General features: G+C 39.3%; 1 protein-coding gene across 1 annotated transcript; it reads left to right on the plus strand.

Annotated features, from left to right (window-relative positions):
• Window positions 1-204: 204 nt before the first annotated feature.
• KBTBD2 (kelch repeat and BTB domain containing 2) lies at window positions 205-24417 on the plus strand. The gene is made up of 4 exons (XM_058724655.1): window positions 205-340; window positions 11788-12298; window positions 19137-19302; window positions 21697-24417. Exons 2-4 carry the CDS (start codon window positions 12129-12131, stop codon window positions 23230-23232), a joined length of 1872 nt encoding a protein of 623 aa, XP_058580638.1. The 5' UTR covers window positions 205-340; window positions 11788-12128; the 3' UTR covers window positions 23233-24417.
• The last annotated feature ends 1357 nt before the right edge of the window (window positions 24418-25774 follow it).

The raw sequence follows: 25774 nt of genomic DNA on the forward strand, positions 1-25774 counted from the left end.
CCGCAGGGGCGGGGCGGGAGCGGCGAGCCGGGCGTCTCGCGGCCCGGCGGCGCGGCTCCCGGGGGAGGAGTCTGGCGGTGGTCGGGCCCTAAGGAGCGTGCGGCGGCGCCCGCAGAGGACGCTGCTTTCCGCGCAGGACGGACCGACCGAGGGAGGGCGCGAGGGAAAGCCGGAAGGAAGACGAGGCGACGGCGCCAGCCTTCCTCGGGGGAGGCGGAGTCGAGACCCCGGCCCTGGCCGCGGCGGGAGGGCCACGCCCCCGCCGCCGCGCCCGAGGGGCCCAGTGTTTTCGGGGCCGCCGGCCGCACCGGATCCCGATCCCTGGGACCTGGGGACACGGGTGAGCAGGCGTCTTCAACGCCGGGCGGGAGATAGGGGCGGGTGGGGGGAGCCCGCCAAGACCTGTGGAGGAATTGGGGAAGGAGGGCAGCAGTGGGAGGGGGCTCGGCCCTTTGTGGCTCTGCCGGCGCGGGGGGGGGGGGGGGTGCGGGGGGCGGCGGCGGCATCTTTCAAACCCGAGACGCTTCCGCCGCGGTAGGGGGAGGGGCGCGGGCAGCCGGCGCCGCCCTCCGCACCCCGCGGCGGCCCCTTCGCAGCCGGGCCGGTGTGTGGGGCTGGGGTGTGCGGGTGCGCCGCTCGCGGGGCCGTTTCCGGCCCCGGCCTCGGGGCGCCGCGGGGCTCCCAGGCGGCTCCCTGGCCCCGGCTGGCGCCCGCCTTTGCCAAAATAAAACCGTTTCCCTTAATGCCTCGCGACGTGTTCGCGAGGTGGTGGGCCGGAGAAGGGCAAGCCCTTCCTTGCATTTTTTTTCTTCCCAGTATATCTGAAGTAAGCAGGAGATGTGTAAATTAGCAGAGGTCCCATTATGATCTAACGATTTTAAAAAGAAAGCAGAAGCTGCCCTTTGAAACAAAATTGTGTACGTGTTTACTTTAGGCTGTGAAATCGTTAACTTATTTGAACTCGACCACCCCCCTCTCCCTATGAATTGACAAACCGTGAAGTAGAATATCCTTTGATTTGATTTGGAGCAGTTATTCCGGAGTTAACGTCTTTTGTATTCTAGTTTAGCAATCTAAGATCTCCTTTTACCGCGACCTTAAAGGGAGAGGAGTACATACTCCATGGGCTACAGATCGCTAGAATTGTCCGCTACCACTATGGTCCTTTCAAGTGAAAATAGAAGAAGAACCCAAATGTAAAATTAACTTTAAAAGGGCACGTTTGTATGCAGTATTTATCTTCTAGATCACTTAGCCTTATAAAAATGTAGGGTACAGGACTGGTCACGTGTTGTTTATACATGAATCTGTACGTCTGGCTCACTGAACATTCAGGCATTCAGAAACAAAACCCTATCAGTAATGTGGTCTGACCAAAATTACATTTTCTTTTATTGAAGCAACTAATTACCGGGGTGGTTTGTTTCTTCTCTTTTTGTTTTTTCCTTCCCTCTGAGTTGTGAATTTTTGCCTGAATTTGAGTATTCAAATCTCTTGCGGTTGTGAGTGACTTAGTTAACCTTTGGTAACGTTTTTTCAGGAGGACTTTTTTTTTTTCTGACCTGAAATAAATTGAAGAATCAAACTAGGCCGTTATTTTCTAGTTTTGGCCGTGTGATATTTGGTATTCTTCTCATCTGGTTGGTGACTAACGTTAAGCGTATTCTTCACACTTTGATCTTTTGTTCTACTGCTTGTTGAAAACCCTTTACATTGGGCCCTGAAATTCTCAAGAAGTTGTCTGTTGATCAGCTATACAGGACTGTAGCATTTCTGTTGTGCATGCTTTATCTTCACCCTCTGACACCTAGTGCTAATTTCTCTACGCGGAGTTTTGTAGGAAGGAGTTTTAAGTACAGTAACTTCTCCCCTTTTTGTTTGCTCTCATAGGAAGCGTTACCATAAATAAGATCTGTTAGCTTTAGTTATTCATGGGGCCTCTAAGGAGGTGGGTTGGAATAGCGGGTCATAGTGCTTAAGTCCACACAATTCTATAGATTCTCTTTCTCCTGGTTAATGGAAATGATGAACTGTTTCGTGGATTTTAAACATTGAACGTTGAATTCCTAGAAATTTGAATGCAGTCTGAAAAGCCAAGAGATTTTACACATTTATTTAGACAAGAGTTGTTTTTCTCATTGCCCACTTTCCTAAGGCCAGGAAAAAGGATTTGTCTTACTGTCATAAAATATATGAATGAAAATATCAGAGTTCTTCATTATATATCACCTTTATCGTTTTCACTTTTGTGCAGTTTGAATACAGCAAGTAACATTTAACTCAGTATATAAAAATGACAGGTTGATTGCAAGTAATTTTTTAAATATTTGAAGATTACTCCTGGTTCCTTTGCCCGGAATTTGCAGTACCTAGATTTTTCTCAGTGTGGGAGGAGAAGGGATTGTTGTAGAAGATTTGGAGAAAATATAATTTAATGAGAGAAGCTTTTAAAATTCTCTACTTCCACACCTCTGACAAGTGGTGACATGGCGGTGGCTTCCATGGTAGGCAGAGGATTCTAAGTATTCCTCAGTTTATTTTTTGGGATATAAACTGAGAAACTTCAGTAGTCATAATCATAAACTGGCTGTGCCCTTAATGACCTTATGAGTATGTTTGACTGTCTGGGAAATATTTTCTTCTGCTGTGATTGAAAAGATTTTTGACTTGATGGAAAGTGAAATCCTAGTGAAAAAGTTAAGGTCAGTTTTTCTTTAGCCTGTATTTCTCCAGCTTTCATCAGTCACTATGTAGAGCTGAGAGGAAAAATCGAAAAATGATATCCAAAATACAAGGACATACTATACTCATATGATTATTCTATCACAGGTAGCATCTCCTTTATGTTCTCATTTAATATTTTGTTGTTCTTGTTTAATTTTTAAAAAGTGAAGTAACTTACTAATCGTAATGTAGTATATAGGAGCTTATACTTGTGATCTGAATTTACTTAGGGTGCTGAGCATAATTGACTTGGTGGAGTCCTGTAGTCTTTTCATTGTGGTTGGAAAGGAATAGACCTGAGCTCTTAATTTGGTTAGAATAGGGGAAGCTATACTGAAATTTATCAAACTTTATAAAGTCTTTAAAAGGCAAGGTATTTTTTTTAATTGATGTTTGTCACGCCTCCAAAAAATACTGTTTGTGTAGTGGCTGACAATCAGTCTAAAGACCAAGCGGTCTTCCAAATATTCTCAACTGTCAGGATGGTTTTGTTAACTTGAAAGCAAGCTTCTTGGCATCAATCTTTTTTGTCCTCCCTGAGGAGAAATCTATTGCCTCATTGATATGAACAAAGTTTTGTTTTGTGACTGGTGCTTCCTGGTTCTCCTTTAGTTTTTTTGCACTGGCATCGGCCCTTTCAAGATTAGTCTTTGTTGAGCCAGTTTGTTCTGTGATTTGTACCATCAAAACACTCCCTAAATCTTTGAATGAATGTTTTTTAAGATCCCTTTCACCCCTGGTAAAAAGAGAACCGTGTTTGAGTACTGAGACTTTGTAATTGGGACGCCTGGACCTGTATAGGTGTGGAGATTCAGGAGTTGGGAAAGTGCCACAAAAAGCCTGGCCAGTGACTGCATTAATAATATAACTGCAGGTTTATGTGGTAGGGTTCTGTGTCAAGCATCATCCGAAGATCTTTATGAAATTAATTTATTCAGCTCACTGAGAAGAGATTTGTTTTTATCTTCCATTTTACCAATTAGCATATTGTGGCACAGAAAGTAAATAACTTACAAAAGGTCACACAACTAGTTGAAGAATTGGGCTTTCACAGCTCCACAGTTCATGCTCTTAATTTTTTGGCAATACTTGACATTCAGAATGCCTTGGATCCTTTCCAAGAAGTCTTCAATCTTTTGTATTGGCATTTGTGGCATTGGAAGATGCAGCACCATCTAAGTTAAAAATATAAAACTGGAAAGTGCTTCATACATGATCTATAGTTCACTGCCCTTCCTCTCTATCATTATTACATCCTTTATGTATTTTCTGTGTAGTCCTTGTTGGCAACCTCCTTCCATCTTTTAATTTCATTTAACATACACAGCTCACTTAATTGCTAATCAATCTCATTTTCACCTGCAGCAGGTATTTAATCCTTTATTCTTTCCTTTATCTTCTCGGTTTTGCCTGGTTAGCGTTGGAAAAGGCTCTATCTGTGTTTCTTAGCTACTCAGTGGAAGGGTACTGCAAATGACACACCTGTGGGGTTGAAAACTAGGTTTCAGGGTGAAATTTGATACCTCCTCTCCCCCTAATAGAACCCTTTGCCATCAACCTCTGAAATCTTTTGAGTGTTTGGAGTTAACTTTTAAAATTTCAATATTTCAAGCCTTTCTCCAATTAATCTTGGTTTCTGTTCCTTTAAAGTCAATGTTCAGAATCTATACAATATAAATTGCTACTATTTCTTTCCAGTTTATTTATTTTGAGAGCGTAAGCAGGGGAGGAGCAGACAAGCAAGGGAGGGGCAGACGGCGGGGGTGGGGGGGCACAGAGGATCCAAAGTGGGCTCTGTGCTGACAGCACATATTGGAGGATGTGTGGCTCAGACTCACTCACTGTGAGATCATGACTTGAGCAGAAGTACTGAGCCACCCAGGCGCCCCTATTGTTACTGTTATGTCTTTAATTGTCATTATTACAGTGTGTACTTTGTGTAGGTTTTCTTTATAGATACGTTTTGGGGCATATGTTGGCTTTTGGAGCCTCATGACTTAACCACCTTTTTTGTAGTACTGTTATTTTTTTAGGAAAATGAAGTGAGGATTTCAGACAACTAGATTAAACTTCTGGAGTACGAGTAATTTTAAAGTTGGATTTTCTATATTTCTGATTTAATGATGAAAGTGTAAAACAGGTTGGCTCTATGAAGATTTATTTTATAGTCATGTTGATTATTTGAGGAAAATCTGTTGAAATAATTTCTCATGAGGAGTTTCACATTTTTAAATAGAATTGTGTATATTAATATGGATTGCTGACTGATTTAATCCTGATGATCATGTAATAGCAGTGCTTGTTCCTTTTGAAACTATTTTGTGTGGTGGAATCCACTCAAAGTACCTTGGAAGCTTGGGTAGCCTAGAGAAAAAATGTATTAGAACCAAAACTTTTGCTTTTCTTTTTCTCTCTCAGTCACAATATAAATTTCCTACTTTTATAGGAAGTCCTTAGATTTAAGAATAAGTTGGACTTTGTCCCCTGATTTTTTGCAGAAAGTCCATGGGTAGAGAGTAGAAGAAAAGATCTCCTCCTGTACGTGGCATTCTAACATTATTCATTGTTGTTCTCTGCTGTCAGGTAGATCACTGAAAAACGTTGAAATGAAGCCATAAGTTAGGAAAAGAATTTAGAGGGGTGCCTGGGTGGTTCATTTGGTTAAGCGTCTGACTTTGGTTCAGGTCATGATCTTGCAGTTCGTGAGTTCGAGCCCTGCATCGGGTTCTGTGCTGACAGCTTGGAGCCTGGAGCCTCTTCAGATTCTGTGTGTGTGTGTGTGTGTGTGTGTGTGTGTGTGTGCGCGCGCGCGCGCGTGTGTGTGTGTGTGCCCTTCCCCTGATTGCACTCTGTGTCTGTCTCTCTCAAAAATAGACATTTAGGGGCGCCTGGGTGGCTCAGTCGGTTAAGCATCCGACTTCAGCTCAGGTCACGATCTCGCAGTCCGTGAGTTCGAGCCCAGCGTCGGGCTCTGGGCTGATGGCTCAGAGCCTGGAGCCTGCTTCCGATTCTGTGACTCCCTCTCTCTCTGCCCCTCCCCCGTTCATGCTCTGTCTCAAAAATAAATAAACGTTAAAAAAAAAAATTAAAAAAAAATAGACATTTAAAGAAAATGTTAGAATATCCATAGTTTTTATGTCAAAGTACAGTGCACTTTAGTACATTCTGAATTTTTTTTATATCGTGTTTGTACAACTCCCATTTCTTACTCTCATCATTTTTTGCTGTGGAATATTTCTTATGACTAGCTTTCAAACATAGGACTTTAAATTTTTTTTTTTTTACGTTTATTTTTGAGAGACAGAGGGAGACAGAGAACAAGTGGGGGAGGGGCAGAGAGAAGGAGACACAGAATCCGAAGCAGGCTCCAGGCTCTGAGCTGTCAGCACAGAGCCTGATGCGGGGCTCGAACTCATGGACCGCGAGATCATGACCTGAGCCCAAGTCAGGCGCTCAACCGACTGAGCCACCCAGGCGCCCCTCAAATATAGGACTTTAAAATATATCTCTTTACACAAAAATTATCTTGTATACATATTCTGTTTCTCAACTGCGTGTAGTTATTGTAGTTGATAAAATAGAAAATAAGTGATTTTGACTATATAGTTCTCACTGTGTTTTTTTCCTAGCAGATTATCTTGTAGACAAATGTACTTTTATTTTTTATTTTTTTAAATTTTTTTAAGTATTTATTTTTGAGAGAGAGAGAGCAAGGGAATGAGCAGGGGAGAGAGGGGTACAGAGTATCCAAAGCGGGCTCTATGCTGACAGGAGCACGCCTTATGCAGGGCTGGAAGTCTGGAACCATGAGATCGTGACCTGAGCTGAAGTCTCTTGCTTAACCAACTGAGCCACTCAGATGCCCCTTGTTTGTTTTTAACCTTAATAAAGAGTACTCACACTGCATAAAAGAGAAAGTGTTTCAGAAATCCACTGAACCTGGGGGAAAGCAGGTGTGTGTTAGGGAACAGATGTTAAAATATTTTCAATGAAGAGAAAGTGGAACATATACAGGTTAGATTACGAATTACATTTAATTCAACTTTTAAGCATTTAAGGTGTATGTTTTTCCCGTTATTGTGATGTAAAGGGAAGACCTTCTAGGAGATAACAACCTGAGTTATGTATTTTAATCACTGATTCTTAATATTTGATCAAGAAGCAGTCTGAAGCAGAGATTGGTACATGTGGTCTGCAGCCTGTTTTTGGAAATGAGTTTTATTGGAATAAAGTATGCCCATTTGTTTACATGCTGTCTTTTGCCACTTTGACACTACAAAAACACAGCTAAGCATTTGGGACAGAGGCTTTATAACTTACAAAGCCTCTGAAATATTTTGTCTTTGTGATAAGAGAAAGTAGTATACCCTTTAAAAGTTTTTTTTTTTTCAAATTAGATAATCATTGCATATGTTAATAAACAGAAGGATTGAAAAAAGTCTTCACTAAGTTTTTTCCTCTTTCTGCAACATGAACCACTGTTAGTAGTGGAATCAAATGCCAACTACCTCCTTTGCTCATTTTACTTGTATTACAGTTTTTCTTTTTTTTTAAATTTTTTTTTTCAACGTTTTTTATTTATTTTTGGGACAGAGAGAGACAGAGCATGAACGGGGGAGGGGCAGAGAGAGAGGGAGACACAGAATCGGAAACAGGCTCCAGGCTCCGAGCCATCAGCCCAGAGCCTGACGCGGGGCTCGAACTCACGGACCGCGAGATCGTGACCTGGCTGAAGTCGGACGCTTAACCGACTGCGCCACCCAGGCGCCCCATACAGTTTTTCTTATGGTAAAGAATAAAATTTCTTGTATTATCAGAAGTTTTGAAATGAAAGATCAAGACAGGTGGATTTTAAGAAAAGCGTTTCTTATACGCGGCTTGCTTTACCCATTTGCACCTTTTTAGCTTTTGTCTACAATAACTGGTCTTTAAAACACCATTTTTTAAAATGATAATCATGGTTTTGGCTGTAATCTATAGTAAGAATAAACGCATATGGTATTTTGGAACTCTAGTGGTTGGCAACCCTCAGTCTGAGTACTTCTAGTACAATGACCAGCACTTAATAAATACTCAGTAAACATTTGTTGAGTTAAATTTAAGTAGCCATTGATTTGTGATAGAAAAATAATTCCCTGATACCTAGGAATTATTCGGTCTGTGGGTAACTAACTGCTAACTTCTTCAGATAACAAGATGTGTGACTTACTTTGAAGCTAATTTTAGGTATGACATAGAATGATACATGACACAATATATTTATTAAAAAGAAAATTAATAAAATATGTTAAATCACTGGTGAAATTAAGTAATACAATACAGGCTTTGTGAAATATTTTTAGGATATTGATTTCAAGTATTGTTTCTAGGAGAAAAGGATTCTGTAAATATTCATGTTACGGGCGTTTGAAGGTTGTTGGTTGGTCATCTTAAACTTTGCAACTTTTCGCGTTTTTACATATTTTCACATATTTAAAGTCTCTGGTCTCAGAGAAGTTTTATTTTGAATTGTATTAGATACAGGTGTTCAAATTATTACACTTATTTAATATGATATCTAAATAACTTTTTCTGCCTATTTTACTTTATTTTTTAAAACATTTACTTATTTATTTATTTTGAGAGAGCACAAGCGAGCAGGTGAGGGGCAGAGAGTGGGAGGAAGAAAATCCCAAGCAGGCTCCGTGCTGCCAGTGCAGAGCCCAGCTTAGGACCCAAACTCACAAAACCGTGAGATCATGATCTGAGCTACATCGAGTTGGGTACTTAACTGATTGAGTCACCTAGGTACCTCTTTTTTCTGCCTATTTTAATATTAAGATATCCTAAATAAAAAATGCCCTATCAGGAAGAAAATGTACTCCAGATTACAAAGTAAGGTGTGGGGACTAGGGGTGTATAATGCAGCCATACTGAGGCTTACATAAAGCTGGCTCATGGTGTAATTTTCTAAAAGCATCTTCAGTTGTTTTACTGTGGCATCATGCGTATGATTAAAAAAAAAATTACATCTAGTAAGAGACTTAACAAATCAGGCCTAAAAAAGTCCTTTCAAAAAATCAAGTCACTACAAAAAAATCAAGTCATATTATGAAGTTAAAGAAATGACCAGAGTGAGTCTAGTCTGTACAGCTAGCCTGCAAGGAATTCTGGGGTCTAGTAGTGGGATCCAAATCCATCCTGGCCCAGACTGCCAGTTCTTGTCACCTGATTTAAATATGGGTGAGGATGATTTTGGATCTTGTAGCTATGGTTAGGACTTTCAGTTTATCAATGCATGCATTTCTGTAAGATAAATTTCTAGAGGTAGAATTGATAGATTGGGATAGTCAGCATGTACAATGCCAAATACTATGCTTTCTGTAATAGTTCACTTGCAGTTCTGAAATTCAGAAAGCTCTTAAAATCAAGTTTTAAGAAAAACTAGCAGAACTCAACCTGAAGTAACACCAGGCTATTTATAGTATTATTTTCACACTGTTCATATTTCCCACAGTAAAGATAGTAGTGTGTTCAATTATGGAGTGTTGTGCCAGACTCCTTGAGAGAGTCTTGTAATACATGATACATGTACCACGTTATCTCTATAAAACCTGAAAAATTCTAAATTCCAGAACATATCTAGCCCTAAGAGGTTTTTTTTTTTAATTTTTTTTAATGTTTATTTATTTTTGAGAGCAAGAGAATGCGTGCAGGAGAGGGGCAAAGAGGGAGACACAGAATCCACAGTAGGCTCCAGGCTCTGAGCTGTCAGCGTAGAGCCCAGTGCAGGGCTTGAACCCAAGAACCGCGAGATCATGACCTGAGCTGAAAACAGATGCTTAACCGACTGAACCACCCAGGTGCCTCTCTAGCCCTAAGAGTTTTGAATAAGAGCTTGTAGGTATGACTTGACCTACACTTCTGTGTAAGAATGCTCATTTTCTCCATACCCTCACTGGGCCTTGCATTATTGATATGTGAAAATAGCCAGTGATTTTTAGGTATTACTAGCTTTAGAGGTTATAGTAGTAGAACTTAGATTTATAGTGTAACTTTCAAATCTGGAAGGGCAAAGTCGTTACCTTAAATGACCCAAAGTCTCTCTCTGCCTTTGCACCTGTTTTAGTTACGTTCAGAGTTAAGTTGGCTGGAAATTTGACAGTGTATATCAAGTTAGCAGTTCGTGTAATAGTATAGTTTGGCAGGAAGTACAATGTGATCTTCTCTTTGACATATGGGAGATACTTTGTGAGAAAAAGTGTTAGTGGTTCCAATCACAGTATTATTTATAGGTTTCATGTCAATAGTACTTGATTTTTCTCATTATGGGAACTAAGAGTCATCTAATTAGAAAAGAAGTGATAGTTTTAGCTATTTAGTAATTCTGTGTGGGTTTTATCTCTTCTTTTCCTGATTTGTAATTCCTTTGCCAAAGTTAAATTTTAATTCAGTTGGAATTTCTTTTGATGAATGGTATGCAATAGGACTAAAATGTAGAGGTTTTTTTTCCCCCTCTTTCAAGTGGTTAGCCAGTTGTTCCAACATTATTTGTTGAAATAAGCCAGTTTTCCTATTTTAAAATGCCAGTGTTTAGCATATCTAATTTCTTATATTTACTTGGGTTTATTTTAGATTTTTAATACATTTTACTATTGACAAGAGTCACAAGGAAAAACTTGCCTTCCGTTCCCCTCAAATATCTTGGCAACTGCTGTGCATTCTTCCAGATGAATTTTCTGCAAATAGGATTTAGGTTGGATTTGTATTAAATTTATACATTTTGGAGAACGTTCATATTCGTATAATATAGAGTCTTCCATGTAGGAACACATGTCTCTTTATCATGTTTGGTTTCAAAAAGGGTTTTTTGTACCCCCCCCCCCCCCCGCCCCCGGAAAATTTTATATTTTTAAAAAGATTTCTAGGAAGGAACCACCACTGGACAAAGAGATATACTCCCTATGCTACCCTTACTGAACTGAACTACAGATTTAAAAAGTATATAGTTTTGGGGTGCCTGGGTGGCTCAGTCAAGTGTTGGACTCTTGGTTTTGGCTCAGATTATGATCTCACACTTTTGTGAGTTTGAGTCCCATAACGGGCAGCTTGGTGCCTGCTTGGGATATTCTCTCTCTCTCTCTCTCTCCCTCCCTCCCTCCCTCCCTCCCTCCCTCTGCCTCTCCCCTGCTCATGCTGTCTCTCTCAAAATAAATAAATAAACTTAAAATACACATGTATATGTATATGTATGTGTGTATATATATGTGTATATATATATACATATATATATTTTGGAAATTAACAAATGGAATGTTTACCATATAGTTAATTTATATTAAATATAAAGCGTTTGTAAGTATATTTAGAATATATTTCCCAAAATGAGATTCTCCACGCAAGAGAAAGGGTTTTGTTTTGTTTTCTTTTCTTTTTCTCTTAAATTATGGTCATGTATTGCCACTAAACAAATAACTAGTGTATTTGGCTTTGTTGGTAATTCTTTATTTTTAAGTAACTTTAAAATATATGCTTATTGATATGCTGCTTACTTTCTAGGATGTTTGTATTTTGTAGAGAAGACAAAAAGTTAATTTAAGAGTATAAATATTATTTTTTCCCCAGTCTTTTTAATTTTAAATGTAATAGACTTTAAATATCCCTTTTCTCAAGGGGGCCCTGGGTGGCTCAGTTGGTTGAGCATCCAGCTCTTGATTTTAGCTCAGGTCATAATCCCAGGGTCATGGGATCAAGCCCTGTGTTGGGCGTCGCACTGAGGATGGAACCTGCTTGAAATTCATTCTCTCCCTCCCTCTCCCTCTTTCTTCCTCTTTCTCCCTCTTTTTTTTGCTTTCTCTCTGCCCCCTCCCTGCTTGTGCTCCTGTGTGCAGTCTCTCTCTCTGAAAAAAAAAAAAAAAAAAAAAAAACATCAACAAGAAATGTACCTTTTGTCATGTTTTGTTTTTATGGTAATGTTTGAAGTTGAACTTTGAATAAATATAATTTATATTTAAATCTGCTATTTTAAGCATTGTATTCTAAAAATGTACTGGCCTACATACTCTAACTGAACTTTTTTTTTAGTTTCTCCAGAGGATCCACAAAACATAGGATGTCACCACAAAATCTACCTCGTGTGTTACTCTCTTTAACTCATGAGCTGCACAACAATTGTAAATTTGAGCAAGACGTCTGCAGACTGTTGGAAAACTGAAGAACCTAATTAACACAGGATGACCTAGGAGTGATTCTAAGCCTATAACAAGAAACTATTCATTAGTGAATGTGTCAGTCTTGATTCTGAATGCTACAGATAACAGCAAGCAGAGTTTCTCCTTTCTTTATTTCTGAAGCATTCACTTGACCTTCCATCAGTAAGACTGACTTTTCCAATCTGTTCCGGGAGATATTAATGGAATACAGTCATGTCCACTCAAGACGAGAGGCAGATCAATACTGAATATGCTGTGTCCTTGTTGGAACAGTTAAAACTGTTTTATGAACAGCAGTTGTTTACTGACATAGTGTTAATTGTTGAGGGCACTGAATTCCCTTGTCATAAGATGGTTCTTGCAACATGTAGCTCTTATTTTAGGTAAGTACTTAAATCTTGCTTGGCTTGTAATTTCAAATGTAGAATGTTAGCTTATCTTAATGTTTTAATGGGAATTCTTTTAAACGTTTCAGTTAAAAAAAAAATGACATCTTAATGTTTTGCTTAAACTTTCTATTCCAATGGCATGGTGCTTGCCAAATCACTTCCTTGCATGTTTAAGTAAAGGACAGGAAAAAGAAGTTTTTGCAAAGGTTTAAATACAAGAAATTTGTTGAAATTAACTCCGGTAAAGTTTTCATTGTGGGGAGGCAAAAAGATTCAGAATGCTGTTTTGCCATTAAAAGATAAAGAAAAATGAGGGGCGCCTGGGTGGCTCAGTCAGTTAAGTGTCCTACTTTAGCTCAGGTCATGATCTCAACAGTCCGTGAGTTCGAGCCCCGGATCGGGCTCTGTGCTGTCAGTTCGGGGCCTGGAGCTTGCTTCAGATTCTGTGTCTCTCTCTGGCCCTCCCCCACTCACGCTCTGTCTCTATCAAAAAATGAATAAACGTTAAAAAAATTTTTTAAAAGAAATGAATAATTTTTATTTACTGTTGAGATTTTAAAATATTACATTCAGAAAAGAGTAGTCAGGGGCGCCTGGGTTAAGTTAAGGTCAGTTAAGGGTCTGACTTCAGCTCAGGTCACGATCTCACACTCTGTGAGTTCAAGCCCCACGTCGGGCTCTGTGCTACAGCTCAGAGCCTGGAGCCTGCTTCGGATTCTGTGTCTCCCTCTCTCTCTGCCCTCTGCTCATGCTCTGTCTCTCTCACTCTCAAAAATGAATAAATGTTAAAAAAAAAATTAAAAAAAAAAAAAACGAAAAGAGTAGTCCGTCATTGATGTAAGAGTTGTAGTAGGCCGAACGATAACTTTTCGAGGATAATTGTTGCTGTTTAGGTGTGTTAAGGACTTTATTTCCTTTGCAAAAATGTGTTTTTCTCACTCTTAGTTTACTATTATCATTTATGATCTCCATTTAGCCGTACCAGACTCCTTGCCAGATTTAAATATTTAGTAATTAATACTATTGTTCTCTATGCATCAAAATTTAGAAGCTGATTTATTTGTAAAAGCAAGTAAATAAAGCTTAACTTTTCATTTTTATGATCTTCTGCAACTTTTAACCTTTTTAGTAGGTTTCTCTTTATTGTGTGTTTTGTGAGAAGAATGGAAGCAAAGTCATAGAAATTCTTTTATTTGTGTTTTGCCCTTAGGTTGAATTTTTACTTAATATTTGAAAGGGACAGGGTCAATAAAGATGAGTTAAATGTGGACCAGTATAATACTACCACAAATATTAGTAGTCATAAGTGGGGATCAGCTGTGAAAGTTAATTTCTGCTGTTCTTTAGTGTCAGCTATAGACAGGGCAGGTTTAATGTTGACTTTGTAAGGTTAACATACTTGAAGGTGTAGAAACTTCACATTTTTTTAATGTTTATTTATTTTGAGAGAGAGGGAAAATACCAAGCAGGCTCCACACTGCCAGTGCAAAGCCCAATGCAAGGTTTGATCTCATGAATTGTGAGATCATGACAGCTGAAATCAAGAGTTGGACTTCACCGATAGCCACCCAGGCGCCTCAGAACTTTACATTTCTTAATGTAGCACATCTCCTGATGATTCCCGAAGTTAAGGCCCAATGCTATTTATCTTTCCTGTGCCTGCGATTGTTTCAGGTTAAGCTGTGGATTTTTCATGCAATTTCAGACATTGATTTTCTTAGAAAGCTTAGCATATTTGCAAGCAGTGATTCTAAAACTTGGTTGATCATCAGAATCCTCAAGTGCTTCTACAAATAGAGGTTCTTGGATTTCAAACCTAGAAATTCTGATTCAGTGAGTCAGGGTTAGAGTTCAGGAATTTTTACATATTTAAAAACTTACCAAATGATTGTGATGGTCAGTGTTTTTTTTTCAGATCTGTTGGCTTAGTAGATGGTGTTAGAAATTTGAAGTTACAGATTCAGTCAATACCGAGAGTTATTAGCTGTCTCGTTTTAATGGCCATTAATTATAAATTGATTACCCATTATTGGAAAGAGTTTTATGCCTTAGTTGTGGATTTTCAGATTGATATTTTTAATCATAGAATAGAATATTTTGTAAAGGTAATGACCTTAGCAGTCATCTAGTCTGATTTTTAAATCTGTGCAGAAATTCCATCATCTATAATATTCTCTGTATGGTCATCATCTTGATCAGGAAGTAAACTTGCGTTTTTGTAGATGTCTTCCCTTTTTTTTTTTTCCTTTCTCATTAAGTTTATTTGTGATTGTATAGGTAACACACTGTTCTTTAAATTCTCTAGTCATGAGGCTGTTTATCTTTAACTAAGTGGGTTAGAATTGATTTTCCTGAAGACCAGGAGACTTAAATCTTTCAATAATGTTAGTCTTTAATTTTTTTTAAATGTTTTTATTTATTTTTGAGACAGAGAGAACACGCGCACATGAGAGGGGGAGGGGCAGAGAGAGAGGGAGACCCAGAATCCGAAGCAGGCTCCAGGTTCTGAGCTGTCAGCACAGAGCCTGACACGGGGCTCGAATTCACAGACCATGAGATAATGACCTGAGCTGAAGTTGGACACTCAACCAACTGAGCCACCCAGGCGCCCCTCAATAATGTTACAGTCTTAAAGACAACACAGTCTTCTTAAGGCTACTGTTATTTCCTTTTCAATGGCCAGTTCCCTTTTTTAGCATCCTTGGTCTTGTGAGAAAATATATTCTCTCTAAAGCAAATCAGATAATAAGTAGTAGAATTAAGTAGAAGTAATTATAAGTAGGAGGAATAGTCTGATACATATTTGTGATTAAAGCCACACATCTTTAAAATCCTGTGTCTGGGCTGCTTTTATAATCCCCAAGATGAAAACAATCTTTTATATTTCTTCCTCCCATATATACCTTTCCTCTGGAGTGGGTAGATTATCCTACATTTCCACAATAATAATTTGATCTTTTCCCAAGTGTTCTTCAGTTGGATTCTTTCAGGCTCGTTGATTTTAGTATATCTTTATGTATAATACTAGTCAGTAGAAATTTACTACTGGAAATTCTTCCTTTTGGGTTACATACATCTTTCCTTGTAGTTTAAGTTACCAGTTACATCCCACCAAGAATCAGTAGAACCTCTGAAACAGTACGTCTTAGTAACATTTACAGTTCATTTTAGACCCCAAATGAGAGATTAACTTGAGAATTACTCAGCACCTCTTCCACTGTGGTACTTTTCCATATTTCATATATAATATGTAATTCAGTATTTACTCTTTCTTAAAAACGTTTAAAATTTTCATGTGGCGCCTGGGTAACTCAGTCGGTTAAGCTTACTCTTGGTTTCAGTTCTGGTCATGATCTCACTGTTTGTGAGATTGAGCCCCATGTCTGGCTCTGCAGTGATAGCCTGAGACTGCTTGAGATTCTCTCTCCCTGCTTCACCCCTGCTTGAGTGCTGTCTCTCAATCAATCAATCAATCAATCAATAAACAAACAAACTTTAAAAAAGAAAATTTTTATAATCAGGTTGGCTAGGCTTCTATCTTTGGTCTTCAGCAAGCTCAGCTGCTTCACAGATGTCCATATTTCTGGTGTTATAAAACCATGATGTAGAAATAGCCAGTCTCAATGTTGTCTGTATAGTCAGCTGTTCTCTTGCCCTCTCTCTTTTCCAAAATTACTGCCTTCTGCTGGAATAGACATATAAACCACCTGATCCCTAGTCTTCCATTTTTACTCAGAGCTCTTACAGTTCTTTTTCAGGTTTCTTTTGGTTATCTCCCATTCTCATGTCAAACAGGTGAAGCCAGTTATAGGTGTTTTTAGGGGTGCCTGGGTGGCTGAGTCAATTGAACATCCCACTCTTGACTGTGGCTCAGGCTGTGATCTCATGGATCATGGGATTGAGCCACATGTTGGGCTCTGCACCAGCAGTGTAGAGCCTGCTTGTAATTCTCTCCCTCTCTCTGCCTTTCTCTCTCTCTCTCAAAATAAGTAAACATTAAATATATGTGTGTGTGTGTGTGTGTGTGCGCGCGTGTGTGTGTGTGTGTGTTTAAAGAGTTTGTTGTCATGTCTTGGATATTTTCTAAGAACACTTCCTCTTCTCCAGTACTCAGGTTTATTTATGCTCATCCTGTACTTTTGAGGAGGATGTCCTTAGCTACCCTGATTGGTTTTGTTTGTGCCACTCTTCCTCTCCTTCACTGCCTGAAGTTTAGCTGCTGTCCTTCCTCCTCATTCTGAGCTATACCATGAGAGCAATTAGGTAGTCACCAGTGACTTTGTGGTCCTTGATTCTAGTTTTTGACACCCCACCTCTCTTGTCCTAAGTAGCATGGTACTGGACTGATTTCTCTGATGAATCTTTTCTTGACCTTGTGTCATTCTTTTTTCTTTTTTTATCCTGATTGAACTTTACCTCAGGTTGGTCATTGGGATTCTGGATGCATTTTTCTTTTGAGTTTTTTAGTCACCCTCAGATACCTTATTCATCTTTAACACATGTCACTTTGTAGAGAATTCACAGCCCACCAATTTTTTTGTGTGCATTTTTAGAGAGAGAGCTTGCACAAGCAGGGGAGAGGGGCAGAGAGAGAGAGAGAGTCTTAAGCAGGCTCCATGCTCCGTGTAGAGCCCAACGTGGGGCTCAGTCTCACAACTTTGAGATCATGACCTGAGCTGAAATCAAGAGTTGGACGCTTAACCGACTGAACCACCATGCACCCCCACTGCTTACTGTATTAATTCCTGATCTTCCCCAGAATTTCATTAATATTAAATACTTAACTGATTATTGTATTATTTCCATTTGACTCAATTGCCCTTACCTTAAATCCAAAATTTAACTCCCCCTTTTCCCAGGATTAACTTGACTTACAATTCTGTGATCTTAAAATTTTTCTCTCAGTGGCTAGCAGTTATTTTTTTAGGCAATTATTTGAAAATAAGTAGCTTTATTTCCCTATCTACTTCCTACTCTATTCCTTTCCCTATGTTCAGAAAATCACCAGAACTTGATTCATTGTGATAGCTTTTGTATCCTTTTCTGCCACCCTGGGTCAGGTTCTTCTTACTCCTCATCTCGATTATTGCAGTAGACTCATAGCCCATTTGCCTGTCTCTGCCCTTTGGCCACTTGAGGTCTGTCACTAGAGTATTCATTCTACAATACATTTTATTATGCTGATAAATTCATGCACAAAACCCTTCAGTGTTCTCACTATAAGAAAAATCTCAGACTCCTATGTCTCCATTTTTTATTTTGGAGAAAGAGTGTGAGCCAGGGAGAGGGGTAGGAGAGAGAGAATCTTAAGCAGGTTTCACGCTCAGCACAGAGTCTGATGCAGTCCTAGATCCCACGACCCTAGGATCATGTCTGAGCTGAAATCAAGAGTCAGGAATCTCAACCTACTGAGCCACCCAGGCACGCCCCTCCTAGGCCTCTAAAAGCCCTCTGTGATCTGACTGCCACTCATTTTTCCAGTTTGCTTTCCAGTCTCCTGCATGAACCCTTATGTTCAGCCATGCCCCTGGAAAAAACAGTTATGTTCTGCCCTCACTGTTTTATCCATTGTTGAAGGCCTTCCTCATCTTGTCCTTCAGGGGCCCAAGCTAGTGCTGTTGTCATACCCACTTTTGATCACCACAGACTTTTCTCTTTTATGCATACGGTAATACTCTTTGCATTGTTTTTTCATCTCTCACCTACGTTTGGGTGTTATGTTTTGTATTCTCTACAACACTGATTGCCTTTTGGCATTGTTTCCTGTATATAATAGATTTTTTTCTTTTTTTTTTTTCTATAATTTATTTATTGTTTATAATTTACATCCAAGTTAGTTTGCACATGGTGCAACAATGATTTCAGGAGTAGATTCCTTAAGCCCCTTACCATTTAGCCCATCCCCCCTCCCACAACCCCTCCAGCAACCCTCTGTTTGCTCTCTTAAATATAAAGGGTCTCTTATGTTTTGTCTCCCTCCCTGTTTTTATATTATTTTTGCTTTCTTTCCCTTATCTTCATCTGTTTTGTATCTTAAAGTCCTCATATGAGTGAAGTCATATGATACTTGTCTTTCTCTGATTTCACTTAGCATAATACTCTCTAGTTCTATCCATGTAGTTGCAAATGGCAAGATTTCATTCTTTTTGATTGCCGAGTTATACTTCATTGTATATATTGTATATAATAGGTTTTTAGGAAATTGTCCCATATAGTTTTAGGAAATCAATTTGAGTAAATCACATTTTTAACAGCTTTATTGAGATAACAATTTACATACCATAAAATCCCCCTATTTTAAGGGTATAATTAAATGCATTTTAGTGTATTTATAGAGATGCACAACCATTTCTACAATCTAACTTGAAACATTGCACTCACCTTGTGCCCATTTACAATGACTCACCATTCTTACCCATAGCCCTAGGTAACTACTAATTCCCTTTTGTCTCTGCATTTATTTGGGGGAGGGATATTTCATATAAATGGAATCATACAATATATGGTCTTTTGTATCTGGTTTCTTTCATTGAGCACGTATTTGAGGTTCATCTGTGTTATAATACATATCAATACTCCCTTTTTATTACTGAGTAGTATTCCATTGTATGAATATGAAGAATGAGTTTGATGTTTCCACTCAGATGGTGGAATAGTTATATCTTTGGCACTGAATTATTATGCTTTTCTCTTGTGTCCCTGAAAAGCTTTCCTTATAATGTGTCCATAGGCAAATACCCTAAATAAACATCCCATGTTATCTAGTTGTCCTTCTTAGGTCTACGCTGGTTTTACACTAAACCCATCAGCTTTGTTTCTCATTCTGATGTAGGGCCATGTTCATGAGTGGACTCAGTGAAAGCAAACAGACACACGTGCACCTGAGGAATGTGGATGCAGCCACCTTACAGATAATAATAGCATACGCATACACGGGTAACTTGGCAATAAATGACAGCACTGTCGAACAGCTTTATGAAACCGCTTGCTTCCTGCAGGTAAGCGGTTTTTCCTCTGTTATGTACATAAACTGGTTTATTTTGTCAAGAAACATTGTTTCATCAGTGATGTCTTCCATTGATGTAATTTTCTTATTGCAGATTTTAGAAGGTAAGTTTTCTCTTTATTTTTTATTTATTTATTTTTTGAATTTTTTAATGTTTATTTATTTTTGAGACAGAGACAGAGCATGAATGGGAGAGGGTCAGAGAGACAGGAGACACAGAATCTGAAACAGGCTCCAGGCTCTGAGCCGTCAGCACAGAGCCCGACGTGGGGCTCGAATTCACGGACCGTGAGATCATGACCCGAGCCGAAGTCGGACGCTCAACTGACCGAGCCACCCAGGCGCCCCAAGTTTTCTCTTTTTAAAGCATATAAGGGAGCTCCGCCTGGCTGGCTCAGTAGGAAGTGCAGATGGCTCTTGATCCTGGGATTCTGGGTTTGGGCCCCATGTTGGGTGTAGAGATTACTTAAATAAAACTTTTAAAAAATGTGTAAGGGGAAAAATATGCATATGGGAAAAATAATAGGATTTGATTAGCCAATAAACTTTAGTTTTATGATGGGAACTTAATTAAAAAGATGGGTGAAAATTTCATACTGGTTTCATATTTTGCCTGGTTTACCTGAGAATTTAGATTTTAAGTAGAAGTAATTTTTAAAAGTGTTTATTAAATTTAAATGCCCTTTTTTTATTTTTGTAAAGCCTTAGAAAAGTAGGTACTTCATAAGTATGTGCTGAATGAGTATGAGTGACACTGAACATCAACATGGGTGAAATTCTGGGAACCAGAATATAGTCCATGTCTTATGTAGCTTTCTTCCTTTTTTTATTCTGTACTCTTTTTTTCCTTAGAAAATTGTGCATTGTCCCACTGTACCTACATCTCTGGGGAAACTGAAGCCATAGTAGCTTCGTGGTGCCTTTTTTTTTTTTTTTTAAAGTTTATTTCTTTTGAAAGAGGGAGAAAGTGTGAGCAAGGGAGGGTCAGAGAGAGAGAGAGGAAAGAGCAAGAATCCCAAGTGGGCTCTGCACCAACAGTGTGGAGCCTGATGTGGGGCTTGAACCCATGAACCGTGAGATCATGACCTGAGCCAAAGTCGGACACTCAACTGACTAAGCCACCCAGGGCGCCCACTGGTGCTTTAGAATCAAGGGCATTCATAACCTAGATCCAAACATGAAAGGGGGAAATGTTACAATATGTGCACTGTCTTTCTGTAGTTTGTAAGTTTTCAATACCTTTTTTAAAGCCAGGAATTTAAAAAATACGAATTTCAGAATACTTTATTACTGGAGGTAGGAACACTGTTCCTAACTTTTTCCCTAACATGTTAGTGAACTCATATGCATATGCTCACGAAATGAAAAACAGGACTCCTGTCTCTTTTACTGGGTTGCCCTGACAGGCCTGGGATGGGGCATTTTGTGACACCAACATGATCTTCATTATTAGACACAGGGAGTGGTAGTGTTTTTATATGCCACATACTGTTTTATCTAGGTTATGTATAATGTTTTAGATATATATCCTGCTTTATCTATATAGATGACATATAGATATTATCTAATCCTTACTGTGATCGTTGGTAAGGATCTCCCCATTGTATACAAGAGGAAGCTGAAGCTTGGAGAAGTAAAGCTCCCTAATACTATACAAGTACTGACCATCCAATCTTAGCAACCTGACTTCTCAGTCTAAGCTGCTTCTAGTTAGCGTGCTGTGTGAATAGGTATAGTAGGTAGCAGTTCTGATTCAGCGAAGATCTACTTCTCCTCCTTAAGAAAAAACAAATCTGGGAAACAGAATGGCTAAGGTGGGTCATTTAAATGTAGGTAATTTACAATGGCACATGAATGTGCTTATTGTACCTTTGGTTATGTTACTTCTCTAGATAAGAAAGGCAAATAGGTACTTAGTCATTGTGCGTGATTTTCTTGTTTTATAAATGACTATCTTGTCCATGTTGAGAAAACCAGATTCTGGTTCCTCAGTAATAACCATTTATGATGATAGATGATAATCATTTATGTACTATGATATATTTACATTGTTTTCCCTTTGGTTTTCTCAATCGTGTATTTTTTAAAGCCTAAACAATTATGCAGAAATTTTCCTTTCCTGTAAGGCTATTTTAAGAGCCTTTTTAATGTTACATTATTAGCTCTTAAATAGGGCACTTAAGTAGGCCACTGGACAAGAAGAAATACAAAACTATGCATAATCTTATAATTCTATTATTACTGGAAGGCATTATCTCTTAGCCCAAACATACATATCTAAAAACAAACCGTAGTATAGGGATCTGATTAATACACTTGTGTTTTACAATAAAAGTAAAATTTGTCTGTCCTGTCTTTATCAACCTTTTGTTTCCTCCCATTTTAGGTAGAAGATGTATTACAGCGTTGTCGAGAATACTTAATTAAGAAAATCAATGCAGAGAATTGTGTGCGATTGTTGAGTTTTGCTGATCTGTTCAGTTGTGAAGAATTAAAGCAAAGTGCTAAAAGAATGGTAGAGCACAAGTTCACTGCTGTGTATCACCAGGAAGCATTCATGCAGCTGTCACATGACCTACTGATAGACATCCTCAGTAGTGACAATTTAAATGTTGAAAAGGAGGAGACAGTTCGCGAAGCTGCTATGCTGTGGCTAGAGTACAACACAGAATCACGATCCCAGTATTTGTCTTCAGTTCTTAGCCAAATCAGAATTGATGCACTTTCAGAAGTAACGCAGAGAGCTTGGTTCCAAGGCCTCCCACCCAATGACAAGTCTGTAGTGGTTCAAGGTCTGTATAAGTCTATGCCCAAGTTTTTCAAACCAAGACTTGGAATGACTAAAGAGGAGATGATGATTTTCATTGAGGCATCTTCAGAAAATCCTTGTAGTCTTTACTCTTCTGTCTGTTACAGCCCCCAAGCAGAAAAAGTTTACAAGCTGTGCAGCCCACCAGCTGATTTGCAGAAGGTTGGGACTGTTGTGACTCCTGATAATGACATCTATATAGCCGGTGGTCAAGTTCCTCTGAAAAACACAAAAACAAATCACAGTAAAACAAGCAAACTTCAGACTGCCTTCAGAACTGTGAATTGCTTTTATTGGTTTGATGCACAGCAAAATACCTGGTTTCCAAAGACCCCAATGCTTTTTGTCCGCATAAAGCCATCTTTGGTTTGCTGTGAAGGCTATATCTATGCAATTGGAGGAGACAGTGTAGGTGGAGAACTTAATCGGAGGACCGTGGAACGATATGATACTGAGAAGGATGAGTGGACAATGGTAAGCCCTTTGCCTTGTGCTTGGCAGTGGAGCGCAGCAGTTGTGGTTCATGACTGCATTTATGTGATGACACTGAACCTCATGTACTGTTATTTTCCAAGGTCTGATTCATGGGTGGAAATGGCCATGAGACAGACTACCAGGTCTTTTGCTTCAGCTGCAGCTTTTGGTGATAAAATTTTCTATATTGGAGGGTTGCACATTGCTACCAATTCTGGCATAAGACTCCCCTCTGGCACTGTCGATGGGTCTTCAGTAACTGTGGAAATTTACGATGTGAATAAAAACGAGTGGAAAATGGCAGCCAACATCCCTGCTAAGAGGTACTCAGACCCCTGCGTTAGAGCTGTTGTGATCTCAAATTCTCTTTGTGTGTTCATGCGAGAAACCCACTTAAATGAGAGAGCTAAATACGTCACCTACCAGTATGATCTGGAACTTGACCGGTGGTCTCTGCGGCAGCATATATCTGAACGTGTACTGTGGGACTTAGGGAGAGATTTCCGGTGCACTGTGGGGAAACTTTATCCATCCTGCCTTGAAGAATCTCCATGGAAACCACCAACTTACCTTTTTTCACCGGATGGGACAGAGGAGTTTGAACTGGATGGAGAAATGGTTGCACTACCACCTGTATAGTTGGGGAGTTTAGGGAGTGCACGCCTGATTTATGTGCTTTGTCATTTTCTTTGCTAAACAAGAGAGGCTATGAAAGGACTAAATATGAGTACATAAAAATCTATCTTTGATAAATTTTATTTTTATGCCCTACTTAATATTTGCATCAGTATAATATATATCAGTGAGTCTTACAGAAAGATATGCTTCCATAATATGAAATAGATTATCCAATAATTGAGAAAGTTTTACATGTATCATGAGCGCATAAGAATCTGGATTATCTAACATCGTTAGCCCTGTGTTATGTACAGTTCAAAAAGTTCACTTATTAAAGTAGTTTCCTGTTCCTAGTGTGGTATATCACAGATTGTGCTGAGGTTATTTTTAGTATATGTATTTCATTCCCGTGCTTCTGTTCTGAAGTCCTGAAATACAGCTGTTTTTTCAGTGTAATTAATTCAGCTGCACTTAACACTAGTGTCCATGTTGGTATAGAAGTGTTGTCTAAATCCTATACTATAGTTGAGGAAGATCTTCCATTTCATGGTATTGCACAGGGAGAGCTATGACTGCAGGATCAGTCTAACTATACTATTAGGTGCATGTACTCTCTTTTCACTAACTTATACTTGTCTATCTAGAATACAGGTCTTCCAATCAGCTGGTCATTTACCAGGTGTGGACTTAAGTTGCTGGGCTTGCAATAAGAATTGCTAGTCCCTTGTTGTGCGGGTCTGTGTGGAGCTTTAATCAATAAATGCCTCCACTCTCTGTATTACATTAACATTGGCTCATGCGTATAACTACCTGCTGCTGTTGTATTTCTCCATCTTAAAGATTTAGAGTGGGTTAACCAGGTCATTACATCTTAATTTAATAACAAGCATTACTGTAGAGTGATTGTGTATAGATATCCATTAGCTGTCAGGGTGTGTTTTTTTTTAACCTGTCGTGTGTGGGGGGGTGGGGTAGGATTAGAAAGGTGAACTGTTCAGGAATTCTCTGCACTAGCTGCAGAAGAGCAGACAACTAGTGCTGCTCTGGCATTAATCCCAGGAACCACTAGCAGTAGCGGGGGCGCCGCCAACCTAACATGAGCACAGGTGCTTCATGACGACATCACTAGCATGTTCAACTGCATCATGTTCTGGCACTGTATTTTGAATGACATTAATTTATTAAATAAATTGTATATATACGATATCTCTTGTGATGGCAACGGTGTGCTTTTAATTTTACTGGGGCAGTTTAACTTGTTACAAGTGGTTTTTTGTTTTTTTTTTTTACCCAGAATTCTGACATACACACACACACACACACACACACACACACACACACACACATTTGGCTTTCCTTTATTGTCTGATTTGAACCTTACTGTATCAGCATCAACTTTAGAGACACAGAGACAAGGCTTTAACCCTGGTCCCAGATTAGGATCATCTGGAGTACTTTTATTTTTTTTTATTTTTTTATTTTTTTAAATTTTTTTTTCAACGTTTTTTATTTATTTTTGGGACAGAGAGAGACAGAGCATGAACGGGGGAGGGGCAGAGAGAGAGGGAGACACAGAATCGGAAACAGGCTCCAGGCTCCGAGCCATCAGCCCAGAGCCTGACGCGGGGCTCGAACTCACGGACCGCGAGATCGTGACCTGGCTGAAGTCGGACGCTTAACCGACTGCGCCACCCAGGCGCCCCTGGAGTACTTTTAAATTCAAGAGCCTCATCCCAAACAAAACAAACCACAATTTCTGGTGGGTGGACTCAAGGACCCAAGCAACAGTGTCTTTCAAAGCACTACAGGTGATTCTTTTGGGCAGTCACATCGAGAAAGAACCCTTGGTTTAGGCCTTAAATGAGGATCTCATTCTGGATTGCCAGTCTTCCTACAGCACATTGCCAATCAGGTTTACGAACTTTAACTGCCTCTCACTGCCTACTGAATAAAGTCCCAAATTCTTTAGCACTTTTAAGGCTCTCTGTAATTTGACTTTAAATTACTTTTACAGCCTTATCTGACATTGTTTTCCCCTATACTTTAACTCCTAATCGGGCTTTTGCTATACTTTCCTGCCTTTGCTTATGCTACTTGCTCTACTCACCGTGGTCTTTTTGTCTCTCTTCTGCCTGTAGCTGTCTTTCTGTAGTTAAGATCTACTTGGGGCAGGGTATTGTTTTGTGTTTTTTTTTTTTAATTCGAGTTAGTTAACATGTAGTGTAGTATTGGTTTCAGGAGAATTCAGTGATTCATCATTTATGACACCCAATGCTCATCTCAAGTGTCCTCCTTAATGCCCATCACTCATTTTAGCCCATCCCCCCACCCAACACCCCTCCAGCAACCCTGTTTGTTCTCTGTATTCAAGAGTCTCTTACGGTTTGCCCCCTCTCCGTTTTTACTTTACTTGGCTTGGGGGCAGTTTCTAAATGAATGCTTCCCTAACCACCTCTTCCCCTGTGCTGGAAAGAGTCCCTTCTCACACGTCCTCAGTACCTTGTACCTTGACCTGTTAATTGTACCATTCTGTTGAGTGCTCTTACTGGCACTCTTCTACAAA

This window comes from Neofelis nebulosa, chromosome 4, assembly GCF_028018385.1.
Source record: "Neofelis nebulosa isolate mNeoNeb1 chromosome 4, mNeoNeb1.pri, whole genome shotgun sequence".
In the NCBI taxonomy this organism is placed as follows: domain Eukaryota; kingdom Metazoa; phylum Chordata; class Mammalia; order Carnivora; family Felidae; genus Neofelis; species Neofelis nebulosa.

Coding starts and splice junctions, on each gene's coding strand:
- KBTBD2 (XM_058724655.1), top strand. CDS start 12,129: ATGTCCACTCAAGACGAGAGGCAGATCAATACTGAATATGCTGTGTCC. Junction 12,299..19,136: donor ACATGTAGCTCTTATTTTAG/GTAAGTACTTAA, acceptor ATTCTGATGTAG/GGCCATGTTCATGAGTGGAC. Junction 19,303..21,696: donor AAACCGCTTGCTTCCTGCAG/GTAAGCGGTTTT, acceptor CTCCCATTTTAG/GTAGAAGATGTATTACAGCG.